General features: G+C 40.4%; 3 protein-coding genes across 8 annotated transcripts in view; 2 read left to right on the forward strand and 1 right to left on the reverse strand.

The window, feature by feature from the left end:
* The first annotated feature begins 2,241 nt into the window (after window positions 1–2,241).
* ctdsp2 (CTD (carboxy-terminal domain, RNA polymerase II, polypeptide A) small phosphatase 2) lies at window positions 2,242–9,578 on the forward strand. The gene is made up of 7 exons (XM_068597527.1): window positions 2,242–2,484; window positions 4,898–5,058; window positions 6,240–6,341; window positions 6,687–6,743; window positions 7,340–7,432; window positions 8,370–8,555; window positions 9,305–9,578. The coding sequence occupies exons 1-7, from the start codon at window positions 2,424–2,426 to the stop codon at window positions 9,428–9,430; spliced, it is 786 nt and encodes a 261-aa protein (XP_068453628.1). The 5' UTR covers window positions 2,242–2,423; the 3' UTR covers window positions 9,431–9,578.
* A 2,363-nt stretch (window positions 9,579–11,941) lies between these two features.
* Window positions 11,942–16,078, forward strand: tegt (testis enhanced gene transcript (BAX inhibitor 1)). 5 transcript variants are annotated; one of them, XM_068598105.1, is made up of 10 exons: window positions 11,942–12,095; window positions 13,071–13,179; window positions 13,284–13,392; window positions 13,802–13,922; window positions 14,021–14,069; window positions 14,257–14,354; window positions 14,460–14,539; window positions 14,632–14,732; window positions 15,046–15,121; window positions 16,002–16,078. In XM_068598105.1, exons 2-10 carry the CDS (start codon window positions 13,124–13,126, stop codon window positions 16,023–16,025), a joined length of 714 nt encoding a protein of 237 aa, XP_068454206.1. In that variant the 5' UTR covers window positions 11,942–12,095; window positions 13,071–13,123; the 3' UTR covers window positions 16,026–16,078. The 5 variants fall into 5 exon arrangements, with proteins under 5 accessions (XP_068454206.1, XP_068454204.1, XP_068454205.1 ...); XM_068598103.1 differs by having other exon boundaries at window positions 11,950–12,101; XM_068598104.1 differs by lacking the exon at window positions 11,942–12,095 and adding an exon at window positions 12,497–12,813.
* Window positions 16,079–17,527: 1,449 nt separating this feature from the next.
* nckap5l (NCK-associated protein 5-like) overlaps window positions 17,528–19,924 on the reverse strand; it is a 34,574-nt gene continuing 32,177 nt past the window's right edge. For both annotated transcript variants that reach the window (XM_068597079.1, XM_068597080.1), the window contains exons 12-13: window positions 19,462–19,613; window positions 17,528–18,696 (exon numbers count right to left, since the gene is read on the reverse strand). In XM_068597079.1, coding sequence (XP_068453180.1) covers window positions 18,436–18,696; window positions 19,462–19,613 — 413 coding nt within the window. In that variant the 3' untranslated portion in view covers window positions 17,528–18,435. The remainder of the gene's footprint in view (window positions 18,697–19,461; window positions 19,614–19,924) is intronic.

Here is a 19,924-nt window from a genome sequence, read left to right on the forward strand (position 1 = left end):
CGTATATATTTTTACACAGATCTGTCAGTGCTGCCCTAAAACGCCCGACACCAGGAATGCAAACAGCAGAGCCATTCTTGTTTATGTCTTGCATTGTGGCCACTGTGGGCACCGGCTGAGCTTGTGGTGGAAGGGGCCCACATGTGTTTGGAATAGATAGTGTTCAGTTCAACTGTGTCGTTATTCCTTTATTAACACATTTATTTGACTGTTTTTCTCGGATTTCTTCAGCTAAACTGTTTTTAAGGATGTATGCAGTTTGTATTCTTTACATCAGTCGAGTGTTTTATGTGCTTGAATATAGGAAGGATCTGGTGTTGCTAAACTCATCATCACAGGTGCTCAACATGCAGATAGTGAGGGGATCAGTGGGATTTACTCAAGAGGTTTCAGACATTAAAAAGGAACTGCAGAACCTCCACGCTGTAGATATCTGGGGAGCCATTGAGCATATTGCCTACTGTGTCAAAACCACGTCTATATCTGCAAACAATGTAAAACAAATGTGTTTTAGTTCTCATTATACTCAGTACAGTGCAAATTGATTATAAACACAGGATTTGTCTGCAGCTTACTACAACTTATTTTAATTAAAAACAAGAGAAACAATAGTTTATGTATTTTTTTTCTCCCGGATCGAGAACAAAGCAATTACCAAGTTTTAACATATTTAATTAAATACTATACTCGTCTTGTTTACATGATACAACCACAATGTGTGTGATCATCAGTCCCATGGTAAAGTAACTGCATTAGAGCCTGTTGTTGCACAAATGTTTGGCGGATGCCTCAATGCAGAGGTTCCCAACGAAAAGTCCCCTGGCAATTTTCAGGCAAAAACAAGTTAGAGTTTCATTTCTTATTATGTCAGTAAAGGGAAGCACAAGGAGAGCGAAAATAAAAAAAGAGCCTGGGTCATTGGTTTCACTCTGCTCTCTGTTACCCTCATGCATGAAGTACGACTGAGGACAGATACAGTTGGCATGCGGTGTTGCATGGAGTACATTTACCAATAAAACTCTTCTGGTGGGGACATATTTAGTGCAGATGGAGGGGGTCTTCAGATTAATTGAAACTTTAAACATTTGTTGTCACATGCATCAAACTGTATGTTAACGGTTGACTGAATATATCCTTTAATAGGTTATTAAATTAGCCTAAAAACAAATTGGGGTTTCCTTGCTAATTGGAGGTTGTGATATATTTTTACATATATTTTGCACATTAAAACCACAACTTTTATGTTTGTAAAGTAAAAGGTTACCCCTTTGTCGCGTGAAATATAATGCCTACAATTACCAACTTCCAGTCTATGAAAGCCTACCTGTTAAGGTTATATATTAAAGTAAATGATTAACACAGTAATTTTTGGGAGATATTTGCATTATTTTGACTCATGATTAATACTATTTCCAACACCCCCAGTACAATGATTACAGTTGAACAGTCAAAAAAGGCTGTTTTCAAACATATGGCCTATTTAAATTATGAAATATAAACAACTAAATAATTCAAATGAAACTTAAAGAAATAACCACTTAAGAGAATGCTTACACATTACACTCCTTATGTGAGAAACGAACGAATCGTATGTTAATGCAGTGGCAGAAATGAACATTATTTGTTTAACTATAATTTACAAATAAAGTGATCTCATTTGTAAAATCAGCGCTGGAATGTGTTCGACGGTGCAGCTCATGCAGAACGGGGAGGAATGCCTTGACCACGCCCCCACCTCTCATGCGTCCAATCAGAGAGCAGCACGGTTTCAAGGCGCCCGCTGAGTCCCAGCCGTAGAAAAACAAAGCCCCGGATAACAACAAAACTCATATTTTACAATAAAGTGCACACGGGAATCGCTTTTATTGGCTCGAACCCGACCGTAGAGGTCGACTCTCGGAGTTTTTCGTCGCTGTTTAAAGCCTTTTGGCCGATGTTGTTTATTTGTAGTAAGGGGGGGCTTGAAACCGCCCTCCCTTGCCCCATTTCCTCGGTTGTTTTCCTTCTCTCGCCTGGATTCTCCATGTTGTTGGTGCAAGAGTGAAGGCTTCGCAGCGACGGGTAGAGGGGGGCTGCTCGGCGGTACTACCCGTAATAGTAGTGGTAAACCCGAGACGACGGAGCTGACAGAGTCTCATATAGCTTCCAAAAAACATATCCAAGTGCCTTGCCCCCTCCCCGGGCGGCGGACCTCCGAGAGAAGAAGAAGAAGAAGAAGGAGAAAGAGCAGAAGAAGAAGAAGCGGGGGAATAAAGAAACCCAGGAACCAGATAAATCCTTCTCTCATCGGGGATTGTTTCTGAGGCGGATGACAAGTTACCTCGGCGAATAATTGAGTCGACTTTTCAATAAAACTCAATGAGGGATGCCCATCAGTGCTCGGGGACAGGATTTGAGGATTTTGAGGGCTCCGTGATTGTCAGATGGAAAGTTCTGTTATCACCCAAGTGCAGAAAGAAGACGTTCAAGTGTCACCGAAAACAGGTGAGGCGGCTCTGTTTTCTGTGGGCTTTTGAAGTATTATTATATCTGTTTCACTTGGTGTGGTGCCCGTTATTATTTGTTAATATTTTCAGGGTAATGGTCGGTGTGCTGAGAAAGCCTGTAGTGCGCCCATTTGACAGTTTGAGCGCTGCGGACGCTGTAGAGCGCGGTCAAAGAGGCGCATTGCCCCCTTTGTTTTTTTTACATTTACCAAACAAATCTGTACTATTTAGATCTATTTACTGTGATATACAGAGACATATAGTCTGTAATAACCACAATGTGCTAATTTATTATGACTATTTTGCCATTTTCTTCACCTGCAGACCATAAAGAACAACAACTGTTAGAATAAAAATGTAGAGCTGAATACCATCTATCACAAGCGAGATTATAATGTATATTTACCATGCTACATTGTCCCGTTACTATTGACTATATGGTCAAGTATAAGTTTATAGTCTCCATTACGCACTGCTTATGCCATGCACAGCTTATTGCTGATCCTGTTTTTCTCTCTTTTTGCGTGTGTGTGTTAAATAAATCTCTGTTGCTTCTAAACATGTGGTGTTGTGATTATGGCTGAGTTCGTCTCGGTGGTAGTGGTGCCGCTGCTGGTGATCGTTGTCAGCTCTCCTAAAAACAAGCTGCTGTGTATTTATGTCGATCAGGTTCCAGCTTGTTTGGCACCATCCCATATCCTACTACTACCACCACCACCACCAGGTACAGCTCGGGGGAGCTCGTCTGTCACCACAGGCAGCACTACAGTACAGTGTAAACCAAGCTGCTTGGGCCATTTATAAACTATGATGCGGTGTTCCGTTCATATTTTAGGGGGGAGGGGTCACACACCAGTGCGTAGAAGCGTTAAAGACTGCTGCACTGTCCCCCCCCCCCCCCCCCCCCCCAAGTTTGCGTGTGTTTTACTTTGACGGAGCAACAGTATAGTAGTTTCTGTATTAAATCACAATACATGTTAGAGAAGATGCAAAGGACGTCCCGGAGTGGCCGTTGAATAACTGAGGGGCTTTGTAGAAAAACCAGGTGCCGCGGTGTTGACAGCGGAATGCACAAACACACCCCTCTTGCTCACGCCCATTGTAGCGCCGTTTCAAAGATTTCGTTGTTTGCACGCTTTTCCTCGGCCTTGAAAGAAGCTCTGCTCATTGATTCTGCCTCACTGCTTGCTTGTTAACATCGTTGCATATCGCGTGATTACGTTATACATAAATACTGCCCCCCTCCTCCCCCCTCCCCAGTTCGATTGATTTGTGTTAAAGTGATACAATGTCACAAGTAGGATCTCTTTCGGGATTAATCTGCTGTTATGCCATCCTTTTTTTCATGCAGGCGAGATATAATGCATCTGTTATGTCATACATGGCCAATACCGCCTTCCTGTGGGAAATCAATCGGCTGGCTTACACTGATTGTCTGCCAGGAATCAGGATTCACATGAATCATTTGGAATATATTGAAAGGGTATCTTGATTTGTTTTGTTGTTGTTGTTTCTCTCCAGAAAATAGTGTGCAGGACTAATGAAGGACATCACCAAATCAATGGCCTTTGTCTCTTAAAGATGGTGTTGTGTAACACGGTCATTTGTGTGTCTACATTATGTCTTCGGAGCACATGAGGGTCAGCATGGAGAACATACAAAAAAGGAGTACTTATCTTTCTCTCTCCACTTTATTCACAGTTCCTCTTTATAGTAGTGTTTACCACAATGACACCATACCATTGATGAATATAAATTATGTTGGCAAGTCCTCACATGAAACGCACGAGAGGAAACTCGCAGAAATGTTTTTCTCCCTTTTCTTTCACTACAAGTTGTGTGTGGGTCTGGGACGCTCCTGGTTATGGTGACTGATCAAAGACCTGCACAGAGCGTTGAGCTGTGACGGACTGACTGTCGGCTCTGGCTAGCTTCAGGCAGCCCTGGAAGGTCTTGGCGTTTAAAATGGTTGGAATGTTTTCTGTCTGTGTTTTTCTGTTGAAGGTAGTGCTGAAAAGTGTGGGTTTTCCCGCCCTCTGTGATTATATAACATGTACCAGCCATTTCCAGCAGCAGCAGCAGCAGCAGCAGCAGCAGAGGCAGGCGCATTAAAAACAGATTTTCAAGTGCGGGGCTGTGGCATCCCTGGAGATGAATGGATGGTGCCTTTTAGGAAAGGGGAGGCTCTTTCTACATGTTACAAGTAGCTCATAACAAATTACACCGAATTCAAGTGATTGCTTTATATACAATTTTTTCATCCATTTCCATGTTACAATATGTGTTTTTGTGTGTGGAAAAACAAGAAGATTAGTGTACTTGATGTGTGTTTCAAGGCCCCGGAACATTTCCATGTTGACAACTCGCAGTTTCCTCATGAAAGTCTCTCTTCTTTCTCTGCGCTTTAACAGGCCAGGTGAGCCGGTCTACCCTGAAACAGCCTCGGAGTTGTAACATCTTCAAAGCGCTCTTCTGTTGCCTCAAAGCTCAGGATGGCCCCAAACCACCGCCAACGCCACCACCTCCCCATCAGGCCTTGCTGGAGTCGCAAGAAAATGGGACGGTTGTCAAGGTAACACTATTCTTATTCCAGCAATGTTTCTCTTCACCGAAAAAAAAACAATTTGAAGACCTCGGTTCAGTCTCGCTTTGATTCTTGTTTATGTAAGATTTCACTTCCTTGTGTCACACACACACACACACACACATACACGCTGCTTGCTATTTAAGAGAGGGTGTTTGAATAGTTTGGCCATCTGTTGGAATAAAGTGAACAGGCTGTTGTAAAAATGTGCTTATTATTGTCTTTAAGCAGTTTTTTTACAACTGCAGTGCGCACTAAAACCACTACTGCACCTGCTCTGAACGTCTTGAAAGCGAACCGCAACTGCGCGCGGATATAGGAATCACTTTGATGTTCACACTTGATCCTCCAAGAAAAGATAAGATCGCCAGAGCGACTATCAATCCTTTTAGGCAGACGGCGCGTAGAGAATGGTGTATTGTGTGCTTCGTAATTGCTGAGGTGGAGAAAAAAAAATAATAAAGCCTTGTGCGCCTGCTGCACTCGGCCGGCCACGCTGGTGAATGCTGTCAGCCTGATTAGAGCTTCAGTACCATGTAAGGGGCATTTTAATGAGATGCCATGTTTGCTCACATTGAGGAGTGTCCTCCAGCATCAGGAGCAAACAGGAAGCAACATCTGTAGGACCTGGCTATTATCTGGATCTAAAATGAAACCGAGTTCAACGCTGGCGCTGATGGGGTTGCGTTGATTAGTTGGGGAAATAATATTGTTGTTGCTGTTTGTTCTGAATCAGAATTTCCATTCCTAATGGATACTATGTTAACATTATGTAATGTATTGATATTTAGTTTCAGATTCACTGTATTCATCAAGAGCCTAGAATGAAACTATATTAACAAAGGGGGAGCGCTTGATGTCTACAAATGAGATTATATCAAGCTAATGTATTCTCCATATATAATGAAAGACATAAATATGCTTATCCTGAAGATATGCAACACAAAAGCTGTTACCGTGAATACAGAGGCTCAAGCCTTCATCCACACATACGTGCAGTCTAATTTCCCAGAGGTGAAATAAACGACCACGGTCTGATTTTCATATGAATCAGTGTACTACCAGGACCAATAATGCTCCTTAGGTGTAAACAAAGCACAAGACAAATTATATAGGTGCGTGTTGGACAATACCATCACCAAAAAAAATGTGTTTTTGTGTCTTCTTAGCAACCTGAACCTAGCCTCCTGCCTGAAATGGAGGCCCAGGACCAAGGGAAGATATGCGTGGTCATAGACCTGGATGAGACCCTGGTGCACAGCTCATTCAAGGTACCAACTCAAAGAAATCCTCCACTTGGCCACCAATTAAGTTGATTGTCAATGCTTCGCTTTAGTATTTTTGTATAGTTTGAGTGAAAGCTCCATTTGATTCACCAGACACACAACACATCAGGTAAATGTTCATAACAGTGTTACATTGGTCACGTTCTGCTCTGACTATTTCTTCATGCTTCTTCATATGTGCTCGAGGAACATCAAGTGAATCACATTCTGTTTGTGTCGGCTGTTCACTGTGATTTATGATGAGCGGTCTGCTTCTTAGTGTTCAGTTGTTATATAATGCCATGTGAATGAGCATGCCAACCCGCTCCCTCTGTGTTCTCCCCCCTCCAGCCTATTAGTAATGCAGACTTCATCGTTCCTGTGGAGATAGAGGGGACCACACACCAGGTAAAATGCTGTGCATGAGTGAGTTTGCTGTGGAGGGGAGGGGTCTGCGTTTGTGTATGTATGTTGATGTGTTCGCAGCAGTTGCTGAGCTGAATAGGGATGGGTTTTGGAACTAATCAGCCAGGTTTTTGTTTCCGACGGGCGTGCGGAGCCCTCTGCTGGCCAGATGTTAAACAGGGAAGAGAAAGTGGAAGTGGGTGCACGAGTCGTTTCAACCCCAGTTCATAAAATGTAATAAAACGTGATGTGGTACATATTACCGCCTCTGTGAAGATGTGCTTAACTAGCACCCTGTGTTGGAACATTTGTTGAATTTGGGCACAGAGCTTCTCACTTGTGGACATGTGGAAATGTAATTAACTCTGAAATGTGATACCTGGGACTCCATCTGGAGGTCAGCGTCCCCCCGTGGGCCTCTGCCTGGTTCAAGTAATCCAGGATAGGCTGGTTAACACTGGCACGGCCTATTCTCGATTACTTGTTTCAGGAACGGGCCATTGGCAGCCGACGGACGAACGGAAGACAGAAGACACGTAAATGATGTTGAAATAGTCCTGTTGGTTGGACCGTTTACTGACGGTCTGCTTGTATTGCAGGTGTATGTACTGAAGAGGCCGTACGTGGATGAGTTCCTGCAGAGAATGGGAGAGTTGTTTGAATGTGTGCTGTTTACAGCCAGTCTCGCAAAGGTACAGTGCATCAGATACTGAAGCAGATCCTAAAATAGATATTTCTTGTGAAGATTTTTGATGCCATGTCAGATTTATCAGAGGTTTTTTTCCTGCTTTTTCTTGCCTTGTAGTTCACCATTTACTGTGATAGCAGCTATAGTTTGTTTCTGTGTTTATTGGAGCCGCTTGCATCAGCGCTATTTAAGTTCTGGCTGATTCAATTATAACTTAAGTGAAGATTTAAACTTAAATACATTAAAATAGACTTCCCCACACACACCAAATAGTTGTTACTAAATATTTTGTATTTAATGCTGCATAGATAACTGAACTAACTGACACGACTAACTATCGCTTGCTAACATATTTATATGAAGATAAATTTAGATTAAAGATAAAGAGGTAATATTATATGGTCGACATATCTGACCTGGCACTTGATGAGATTTCCATAATGATGTAAACTGGGAAGACTTTCAATTACTTTTCATCAAAGATATAACACACCAGATTACCAAATGTAACACATACAACCCCAGACTATAATTATATATTTCCACTCATTCTATAAATGTACAAATATTACTAACTGACACATATTGACACTGTATATGTACATTTTACGTCAAACTTCCCCCTTAAACTGGCGGATATATTACAGCTTGTGACGCTACGGTGACTTCCTTATTTTTTATTGGTATGTATTAACTCACTTTAGCAAACCAAAAGTTTGACTACTTAGTATTTACGTAGAACTTGTGACTTTACAACACAAATGTAGAATTTGATGTACGAATAGCTGCCGCAACCAAATCCAGGTTAATAGATTTGTTTGGATGTGTGATGTCTTAGCTATTTGCTGTTAGAACTACATTTCCACCATTAGTTGACGGTGCTTCATTAGTCCAACCTGCTTTCCCTCACCTGCTCCCCCACCTCCCACGGCCTCCATCAGTATGCAGACCCAGTGACGGACCTGCTGGATCACTGCGGTGTATTCCGGACCCGGTTGTTTCGGGAATCTTGTGTATTCCACCAGGGCTGCTATGTCAAAGATTTGAGCCGCCTGGGCAGAGATCTCCACAAAACCCTCATCCTGGATAACTCTCCTGCCTCCTACATCTTCCACCCTAATAATGCTGTGAGTTTTTATCTACTTCTGTCAGATCTGACGTACCTTCTTGTGTCTCTGCCTCATTAAGCTCACACAGGCCTGAACTACTTCAAGCACAAAGTGTTTACAAACATGGTGGGGATACTAAGGGAACAAAAAGGTTTTCTCCAGACGTCAAGCAGGATGGGAAGGAGGTCTGGCAATGTGAGAGTAGTGCTTACAAAATGGTAAATCACGCAAAAATATAACCAGTTAGCAGATTTAGTCCTCCATGTTTTTGAGAAATATCCAATATTCCATGTGTATTCCTAATTCCCTCCTGATCAGGGCTGCAACTAATGATTATTTTCATCATCTTATCCATTACAAGATTACACCAATATAGATGATGCTTGGTTGATGGATACCAATGATCTTCTGGCCGGTTTTAATCACCATCACGCCTTGTAATATACAAAACAGTGTATAGGTACAAAATATTGAGAAACACCCACTATAATATCAACAAATGTCTTGATTTGTCCTTCCAAATCACTAAAACCACTTTATTGATATCATAATAGTTGCTGAATATTGCAGTTATACTCCTGGTTAATAGAACCATAAGCTGCACATGCAAGACACATGTAGGACAGATTCAAATTGTACGCCCTCGGTTACATTCGCTTGGGTTTTTCGGCAGTTGTGAAACTTTGATTGACAACTGCCAGGAGCAGTTCATGTGATTATTTTACTTCAAAGCCATCCGTTTGCGAGTGACTGTTTGTTTTTCACAGGTTCCCGTGGTGTCATGGTTTGATGACGTGGATGACGCTGAGCTGCTCAACCTTCTGCCCGTGTTTGAGGAACTTAGTCAAGCTGATAATGTTTACACCCAGCTGGACCAGCTTCGTGGACATTAAGTTCTCCGTGGACCGGCTCCGCATCTCTCCGAACGGCTCCAGCTCGAAACTTCTTCAGCTACGACCGAACCTCCTATCGACAATAGATGCTAGAGTTTCCAGACGTTACCTCTGCACAAAATCCTCTGTTATAAAATTGTATTCGCGTGACGGTTAAGGAAATCCTAAGCCTGAAAAACACAATGTGTTTGGTTCAGCTGAAACTATAGATTGCAATCTGAGGCCTTTCCTCTGAACCTCAGTGCTGATTATTGACAACCACTATTTGAAAGAGTGGGAATCAACCAAAGCAATCCCATCACAATCACTCCAGTTACAATATTAAAGTGGTTCTTTTGCCAAAGCAGAAGCCTGCCTGCCCTGACTTGACTTTTGGACTTTTTCTTTTCATTCTTGTGCCTTTTATGGAACAACAACAACAAATAAACATCAGCTCTTTTTTTTAGATTTCCACCAGATTTTATACATTTATTGATTTCTTTTTATAGGTTGTTTTATAAGGAAATCTATTTTTAAACGCCGAACATGGTTCCTCTATGCAACCCAGTTCTGTAAGTACGTGGACAGTACCTCCTAAGTAGCCAGTCAATAATTGCATTCAACAGATGTAAACATTACTGTAGCCTTAATTACCTGTAAGAGAGCAACGAAACAAAAGTGTATTTCACTTATTTGTTCTACAAATATAATTTCTACAAACCATGCAAATATACAACATTAGTGGTTCGATTGGTATTTGATACAAGTTAAGTAAACAGGGTGAAATCTTGTCTTTGATGGTCCGTTGAAAGCAGACACACTGGAATATGTTGGCACATAGGACGACCATAAATGCCAGTTTTCATTCGAGTTTGAATAATAACTCGTTTGTTACTATGTTTTTCTTTTATTACGATATGACAAACAACTTGCACTTGTTTTATATTGACAGTGCTGAAAGTAAAAACTGTGCCTTTTGATATCCGGACAGAGAATGGTGTTCTGCCTGAAAAGAGATTTGTAGGCCTACACACTCTGATGTGTCATGCTGAGCGTGAGAAAACACTGTCAAGAGCAAGTGTAATGCCGTGCGGCGGTGGTACTTGCAGTGCAACACTTGAAATATCAAATTTTTTAGCATGTGTGAGTGTTTTTTTCTATATTTATTGGCCAAAAATCTGTATTGTCCAGTACTTCTTAATGCTTAACATTGTTTTGTATCCATTTGCCTACTTTGAGGCGGGCCTTGTAATTAACTGTTTTATCTGTGCCTAAAATTCACACATTTTGCTGTCAAAGTTCAAAGATAATTCAAAACTCAAGCAGTTAAATCATATAAACAAATAGATGTAATCCAAGATAGAATCATGCAAGAACACAATTTCTTTTTTCTTTTTTTTATTCAGTACAACAGATATTTTGTGGGGTGTGTTTCCTGGGTAATTTGGTTTTTCTATGATGTTTAATGTCTGATGCAATTATTGCCTGCATGTTAACTAGTAAAATATGACAATGAAATTGTACCAGTTGTGATGACCAAAAGTATTTGTTTCGACAGTCACAATTTGTCTTTGTGTATCAGAATAAATCAAACACTTGTTTTGTCTACCCAATCAGACCAAAACTCTAAAAGATAAGGTGCCACCAGTTTTTATTTTATAATAAAAATTGGTTATATTGTACAGTCTTTGTATGTGTTTTTCTTCCCTAACACCAAAGGACACATCTCTTCATTTGTCTGAGAGTATAGAATACATTTTACTGTATCTCCTCTTAGTCAACAATTCATTATTAATTATGATCTGAAATGCATTTTAGACCATCAAGTTCTACTCACATCTTGGTGTTACCTTGAGAAAATGTAGATTGAACAAGGTAGAATCACTTTTTTATTGTTATATATACTGGAGTATATACTACTTTACTAATTAATTATTCCACAACTGACAGTGTATTAACAGATACTAATCTAACATACATGTATCTTTCATAACCAGCATTATAAGTTTTGTTTCAAGTGTTTTCTAAATAGTTTTCTAAGCCATGCGTCTTTCCCATCTAAATACAACAACATGCAGCATAAATAAGGTCATGAGGCATTGCACACAAAATAACAGAACACACTTTACAAATAATCCACCATCCTGAACATGTTGCATGTTGTTGCACCATGCTAGTAATGAGTCATCAAGATTGACACCAATTTGGACTTTTACGAATACATTTATTTTGTTTAATTGTTTCACGGTAGAGCTAACCAAGTGTTTGATTAACAGCGTTTATAAACCGCGCGGTCGAAGTTGCAGACTGCTTATCAAACATAAAACTCGTGTTTCCCCCGTTTGAAATGGTGCAGTTACATTTTTGAGTCGGCCATTTTAGGTGTACCGGGGACATTACTCAGTGACACACCAGGAAGTACCCTTTTAAGGTTTCTGAACAAGGTGTTGGGTAGCGACGACTTTAGTTTAACGTTCAGTAACTATAATAGAGACGACTATTAGCGACGTCCATTAGCGACGTGGGGAAATAACCGTGTTTCACACACAAACACACACACACACACGGGAACGAAGACCCCAATCGTCTGGGCGTGGCCACTGTGACGTCACCAGGCCACTGACCCGACACGTACAGCAGGAAGAAGAAAAGCTGCCAAACAGTTGTTAGCTGGTAGCAGAGTGAGGTAAAGGTAAGCGCTCGTGATAGCTTAATGTACTAATACCTGGATTAATATTGACCGTTAGTTGGTCACATTGCAGCTGTTATGTGCTTGCGGATAAACGAGACGTCGAGTTGTGTTGACAGCCTAGCTCGTTACCGAAATGTTAGCCACAGCTGTTCGGTATTTAACGCTAGCTGTTAGCTAGCAGCCTTAGCTGTCCATACGATACCCTTATACGTCAAACATAGTTTGGAGCTGTTGCTCGATTATCCTGTTTCTAACGCCCTGTTTTGATTTAGTCAATTTGTTTTGAAATTTTGTTTCCAGCTAACGGCAACATCGTCAACACTAAATGAGAATATGTTATCGCAACGCTTGTTATGTGCGTCAGTTGACGTTATAACCTGTTGTGCAGTTTGATGTCATAAACCGTAAAAAAGAGAGACAGTTGATCTTTTAATAGCGTTTTCCATATCTTCTTAAGTTTAGATTACAAACGTATTAGGTTTAAGAATTGTTATTTTGTGTTTATATACAAATATTTCTGGCTCCTGAGGCAGCAGTCTTCACTTTCATTAAACTGCGCACTTTTGATAAGCGACATGGGTGGAAGCAGTAGTTGGGTTGTTTTATGTAAATATACTTAGCTTAAGTAAAGGTAGCGATGCACTTTGCGATATTACTTTAAACGTGAAAGTTATTGCGTGTTATAATATTGATATTGATGGTACACTGTTGGGTAGGTTAGTTTAATCTACCGGATTGTGTTTACAGTTCTTGCCTGGTTGACATTTCTTATTAAAAGTAGTTCTAGCTACTCAAGTGAAGTACCTCAAAATTGCATTTGAGTTGGTAGCTATTGCTCTCCAGTACTGGTCTTTAACAAATGACTCCACCTGTTTTACTCTTTGAATATCGCAGTTATAAGGTGTAAAACAGTGTTGATTCTGCTTGTGAAAGTGGAGCTCAAAGTGTAATCGTGTGTTTTCTCTTCAGAGGAGATTTAGTGTGTTGAAGAAGCTCTTTAGTGCTCGACCCTTGGTTTCACCATGAACGTGTTTGACCGCAACATCAACTTTGACTCCATCTTCAAGTTCTCCCAAATGTGAGTACGCGTGCAGTAGATTTTATCTGAGTCACATTCTTTATCCACAGTAACTTGAGTGTTCACTGGCCAGAAATGTTTATTGTAAACAATTTTTTTTGCAGATCTCATTCCACCCAGGTGCACTTGAAGAATGTGTACTCCAGCCTGGCACTGTGCATGTTTGTGGCTGCAGCTGGCTCCTACGTCCATGTTGTCACACGCCTCTTTCAGGTAATGCTCACAAGTTACAACGGAGTCTACCTGTCCGGGTCGATGCAAATAATTCCCTCAGGCAAAGTATAAGCAAGCATACTTTGCTTGTCTTACTGAATATAACTCAACTGGTACTTTTGTTTGTTACCTTTTTTAGTTAATTTAATTTGGAACTCTAGCATTATCCAGTGTTTGGTCACTGGATAACTATGAGAGTTGCCTGTACTAGTACCACAGTTTTCAAAGTACTCGTCTAATTTGAATCAGGATGACCATCAAATAGTGTAATAAGACAGAAAAGGGCTTTTTAGACGAGTCGTCTCTTATCTTAACATCTTGTAGTGAAGGAAACGACTACAGTTTCAGTGACGTCAACCACAAATGGTGCAGTGGAGGCTCCATCGTAACCTTGTTGTCTCTTTCTCAGGGCGGTGTGCTGTCTGTACTCGGCTCCTTGGGGATGATGTTTTGGCTCGCCATGACGCCACACAACTCCGAAACGGAGAAAAAGAGACTGGCTATCCTGGCAGGGTTTGCCTTCCTCACAGGTACCTGATGTTACTAAGCATTCAATCTAGACTGTCTGCTAATTTACACTCGTGTAAGAGTCTATAAGCAGCGTTTTCCGTCCTTTCTCCTTCTCCAGGTGTTGGCCTTGGCCCCACACTGGACTTTGTCATTGCTGTCAATCCGAGGTATTTGGAAAGTCACTCATGCACATAAGCAGCTGGAAGATAGCTGACTGAAAGTTAAACATTACAAAACTAAACCACAGTGAGCAGAGCATTGTGGGATGATTGGCCTTATCTCTGAGTCGGTACACATATAATTCAAAGTGTGAATTTACTAATAACTTAAATTTTGTTTTGGTTTGTTTCTCAGCATCATTGTGACGGCTTTTATGGGAACCGCTGCGATTTTCGTTTGCTTCACTCTCAGCGCGCTCTATGCCAAACGCAGGAGCTACCTGTTCCTCGGAGGTAAAGGCAGTTAATGTTTCGACCCCCTAAACACTGTATACTTCTCTTTTCAACCCTTTACAGCAATACTTGAATTTCACCCATTTAACTCATGACTCCTATCAGGCACACTGATGTCTGGCCTGTCCCTCCTGTTCCTGATGTCTGTGATGAACATGTTCTTTGGATCTGTGATGCTGTTCAAGGTAGCTGAATCAAACGGCACGATTCCTCACAAAACAAATAAGCCGCTGTGTCAACGTTTTGGTGTAATCCGTGTTTTCATATTTTCTGGCAGGCACACATGTACCTCGGGCTGCTCATCATGTGCGGCTTCGTGCTGTTTGACACTCAGCTCATCATTGAGAAAGCAGAGAATGGAGACAAAGACTACATCTGGTGAGAACTTGTGTTGTCGTATTCCTTACCTGTTGGCGCATATTTTCTCATATCCAAATACCATGCAAATGCATCATTACATGGTACAGTGTAGGTTAGCGTCAGTTCCTAAAAGTAAGTAAAGACGAATCCAACAATTTTACTTTTTCTGACCTGCAACCTGGGCTTCGCCCTTTAGAAAATGAATGGACACATTTCATAGGCAGATGCTCTTGTTTTAGAGATATTAAATGCCGTATAGACATTCCCACCCCGTCCCCTCAAAATGTATACACACTTTTCTGAAACCAGACCTGTACTTTATTTTTTTAAGGCACTGTGTGGACTTGTTCCTGGATTTCATCACCATCTTCAGAAAACTCATGGTCATCCTTGCCATGAACGACAAGGTACAGAATGTTATTCTTTAAAAAAAAAAAGTTTGCTAAGTTTTGAAAGACTCTTAACATGTGTTACCTGTGTATCCAAAGCCTGATACATTGTATTCCTCTTTGCCATAGAGCTCAACTCTATAAAAAATATGAATGAGCCACACTGTTGCACTTGTTGACAGTTTATTTGGACGTAATGCTACAACGTTTCTTGTTGCTGGAGAGCCATGTCTCTAGTGTGTGGTGTGAGAACACAAATGATATTTAAATAACTTACTGGCAACATATCTTGAAACCTTGTTATGGTTTCTCAACAACTGTGTTTTTTATTTATTGGTATGACCCTTTCACTAATTGAAACTGATTACTTAGAATGTGATTGTATTACTGCTTTGTGCAATACAAAGCAAAAATCTAAGTTCCTGCTTACCTCTGATGTATTCTGCGCCTCTGTTGTACTTCAGTACAATTTTGAGGTACTTTCCCTTTATTTGAGTATATCCAATATATGCTATTTTATACTTCTACTTAATTTCAGAGGGAACTATTGTGCTTTTCTCTTTGCTGCATGCATTTGACAGATAGAATTAAAAGCTACTTTTTAGATCAAGATCTTTAAAATTAATTGACACATTCCAAAAATACAGATTGGAGAAGACCAGCGGGTCAAAGGCCTTCTTGCCCTGAACATAGGTTTAATAATGAATTGTTTACATTTTGTCTGTAAAATCTTTATCGCTCAAATATAATGAATCAAATACACACTTTTTAATCACATCTAACTGCATGGCCACTACAGAAAAGTGGAAAATGTATTTTTTGGGTTTCATAACATTTAATTTCAAAGATTGATATTATTGTGTCTTACAACTCTAAATATTTGTCTCTCTCTTTTTAGGACAAGAAGAAGGAAAAGAAGTAAAGAACATTTGGAAATGAAATACAATGTCTGAAGAGGCACAATTTGCAACGCAATTGGTGCTTCCCACTTTTTATCTTCATTTATTGAATTAACTCCTATGTGGTCTTATATTATTGAACTTTCTTTTGATTTATTTTTCAAACTTTCAACAAGAGTTGATTGCAAGTTTGTGATGAACTAATGCTAGTCCCCATCCTGGCTGTGAATGGAGAATTAGACTAATGCTGCAGTGAACGCGCTTGGCCTGTAGAGGGGACTGTTGCCCTACGAAGACTCCCAGAAGCTGAGCAGCACTTAATGAAGATACTCATTATTTAGTGCCATAAATTAATGACACGGTTGGCTCCTTTTTCAGTGGGTCGTGTCGGCTTCGAAAGGCTAATCGGTTTTATTTGAAGTTATATAATTCCCGTCGTTGATTTGCTTATTTAGTTTTCCTCCATTCTCTTTAGTGGAGTGTCATAAGATATGGTGTCCCATGATTTTGACAACAGATTAACCCCTTTTTGAGAAACTTCCCTGTCATTGTTTTTCTTCCTACAAATTCTGTTTTCACACCAACGTTTTGAGTAAGAATGGTGAAGTCTGGTAACACCGACGAACCCCGAAAGCCTGTCGGAGTCTTGATGATGTACACTAACTCGTTCAGACGGACTTTTTGGTATTTTGGGTGTTGGCAGCTGGAGGAGGCGGACGAGCCGGCGCCATCTGTCCTTTCATCTCGGATAGTAGGCAAGTTATTCAGACCTCTCCCAGTGTAAATTTCTCTAAATATCTGTTGTCTAGAAAGTAGTTTGCCAAATGATGTGATGTTAACCTTTTCGATTTTTTGAAAGTGTATACTGTGAAGAATTTATTTTATGGATGTAAAGTTTAAACTAATAATTTGATACATTTGCTCAAATAAATGTGTTTAACGTATTGAAGTGAAGTAATCTTTTTTTCATTCTGGCTACCAATATGTTTTGCTACCATTAACAGTACTATCATGCATAATATATAATGCTACTCATATCATAAAGTGATAGTTATGCATTTAAAATGATATGAAAAAATGAGTTATCAATTAGCAGATCCTCTGAAAAATGATTGACAAATGGAATACTCTACATGCCTTTCTATTAAAAATACAGACTGATTTTAACTATCAAGTCTTTATCAAAAACTAAATACATTTATTTAAGTATTGTTTTGAGGTACTTGTATTTTACTTGAATATTAATTTCATGCTACTATACTACTCATACAATTCACAAGGTAAAGGTACTTTTACAGCACTACTAGCATAACCGAATTGCCAGCAAAACTGTCTGCCGGTGAGTTGCATTATGGGTAATGTAGGTTTTCTGACAGACAAGGATTGTGTCTAATAAATAATACAATATCAGTTTCTGCTAATAGTGGAGAACAAAAGAAAAACTACTCAATGAAATACTCTGTCCTCATGGCACGTCTATTGGTTGAACCGACTAACACAACTACTGCACACAAAGAAGTAAATCAAAACATTTTAATTAGAAAGTTGAAAAACGGCAGTAGGTACATAGGACCTCTATTGGCTAGGGAACGAACAGCAACGGAGATGTCGAAATACCAGATATGAACATAATCTACTAAGCGAAGAGACTGCAATTTCACAGAGATTACAAAAAGAAAATAAGATGACTGCAAATGATGTACATTTAAAATAAATAAATAATAGAAATACATATTCATTGAATAGTGTAGCCATTTCTCTTATCTATGTTATTATTGCTGGTATATATTACCTTTAAATGTATTATGATTTAAAAACAGAAATTTTCTGACAACCTTCATTGGCTGCAAAACGATATCAACATGTTCAATAAAATCGTTTATACATTTAAAATCGTGATGCATGAGTTTAGCAATAAAGAATCACAGACGTCAACATTCATTTTTTTTAAGGAGCTCGTCGTTTTTTTTCAATACATTATGTGAAGAAATGATGTCCAGAATGGATGTATTGACACAGATCAGCTCTTCCTCGATGTACACGACAACGACCCGTCTACCAAGATGATTCAAAACAAAGAGACAAGTTGCTGAACAACTACCAGGAGTGACAACTTTTGTGCTAATCATTAGCATAGCCATGCGTTTTGTAGTCCTCTATACACAGAAGTCTGATTGTGAAAAAGGTGAACAACCTATATATGATTTTTGGGGGGGTGGCTTTTGGCTTCATGTTCATAGGAAATCCTGAGGAGAAGTCTATTGATCTCTTTCCAGTTGCAACAGAGAAACAGCTGATGAGAAAGCATCGCCACAATATTCAACAGAGCAGTTTATCTTCCTCAAAAAAGATGGCGGTGAAGACATGTTCAGAGCGGGAGGGGGAGGGGGCCCCGTGTCTCATTGTCCGTGGAGTCCAGATCCTTGGCGGGGATCATCCTTGGCTTCCGCAGGACGACAGACTGTCGTAGAGAGAATCGCTGAGGGACTCGGGCGTCTCCAGCACCTGAGGGCGGCTCGGGGAGAGCGCTTCCTCCGGCCGCTCCCTGAGCAGCTCCAGCCCGGCCTCCCTGCTCATCTCGGGGACGCTGGGAGTCCGAGTCTTCCCCCTGCGGATCATTCCCGACTGGGCCGGGACGGGCAAGCTGCCCGGGTCGACGACCCGGCTGGAGGACGGACCGCCGGCCTTCATGCTCTGAAAGGACGCACAATACGGCGAGCAACATTTTTAGGTCACGTCTTTCGTCTTATGCAACGCCTTCAAGTGCAAAAAAATACACAACAGAAGTGGGTTACATAAAGCCTACAACTGTGAATCTTTAATACTCAGCTAATTAATAATTTCTAAAGGGAGAATGTGGTTCTGTGTTTTTACATTATGTAAGATGTGAGTGCTGATTTAAAAATGTATCTCAACTTTACAGCCTGCAAAGTACTTTGAGTCTGTTAGTGACCCAGATAAGCTCCTGCACAGTTTTAAAATAATAAGAGATCAAATAAAAACATTAATTTGGGGAGAAAACAAGACAACTTGCAAAAAAAGACTATAATATTGTCTCCTGATTTTCATAGTTCTGCCTTTTGGATTTACTACAGACACACAATCTGCTGCATGCACGTCCGTCTGGAAGAGGGATCCTCTTCTTTGTGCTTCCGGAGATTTATTCCCCGTTAAAGCATTTCATTTGGAGAGTTTCACCTTATTGTATAGTCAAAATATAGAATATAGTATGTAGAAAACAGCTCATCATAAGTCAGAGTAAATTAAATCTGAAACCGGTCAGAAGTTTATTGCATAGCATGTTGAGAAAAAGGCAGGAAAAAGTCGAAGTATAAATGATGACTGGAAAAAAACTTATTTATACAATGTTGACAAATGGAAAAAAAAAATCCTAGTATATAACATGTTTATAATATAGTATTTAAAGTCATTAAAAAGGGAATAATACAGCATCCCTACCCCTCTGAAAGGGGATCCGAAGGACACGGCCTCCTCCTCTTCCTCCTCCACCGCCAGGTAAACCTCTGCAGGTCCTGCTGGCGCCTTCAGGTTGGGGAAGGTCCAAGTCTTCGAGCGAGGGGAGAACATGTTGGCTCCGTGGGCCTCTTTGTCTGTGGGTTGTTTTCACACGTCATTACTAAGTAGAGACTAGAAACATCTCAACAGCTACTGGGTGAACTGCCAGGATATTTTATACAGACGTTCATGTTCCCCAGAGGATGCATCTGTACTGACTTTGGTTTGTGGGTTTTTAGTGTAACGTCTCTGTTCTTTACAACCTCGCAGCACGACTGCATGCCGTTAGTATGGTTTCATTTTCACTACATCAGTAGTAGTCAGTCGGAGCTATTGTATGGAAAGTAGCTCAACCTTATGAATCAGATGTTGACAAATATATCAGAATATTTCCCTGTTAGGTGTC

Source organism: Clinocottus analis, unplaced genomic scaffold, assembly GCF_023055335.1.
Source record: "Clinocottus analis isolate CAN_PGR_092001 unplaced genomic scaffold, fCliAna1.0.p SCAF_4, whole genome shotgun sequence".
Taxonomy (NCBI): Eukaryota; Metazoa; Chordata; class Actinopteri; order Perciformes; family Cottidae; genus Clinocottus; species Clinocottus analis.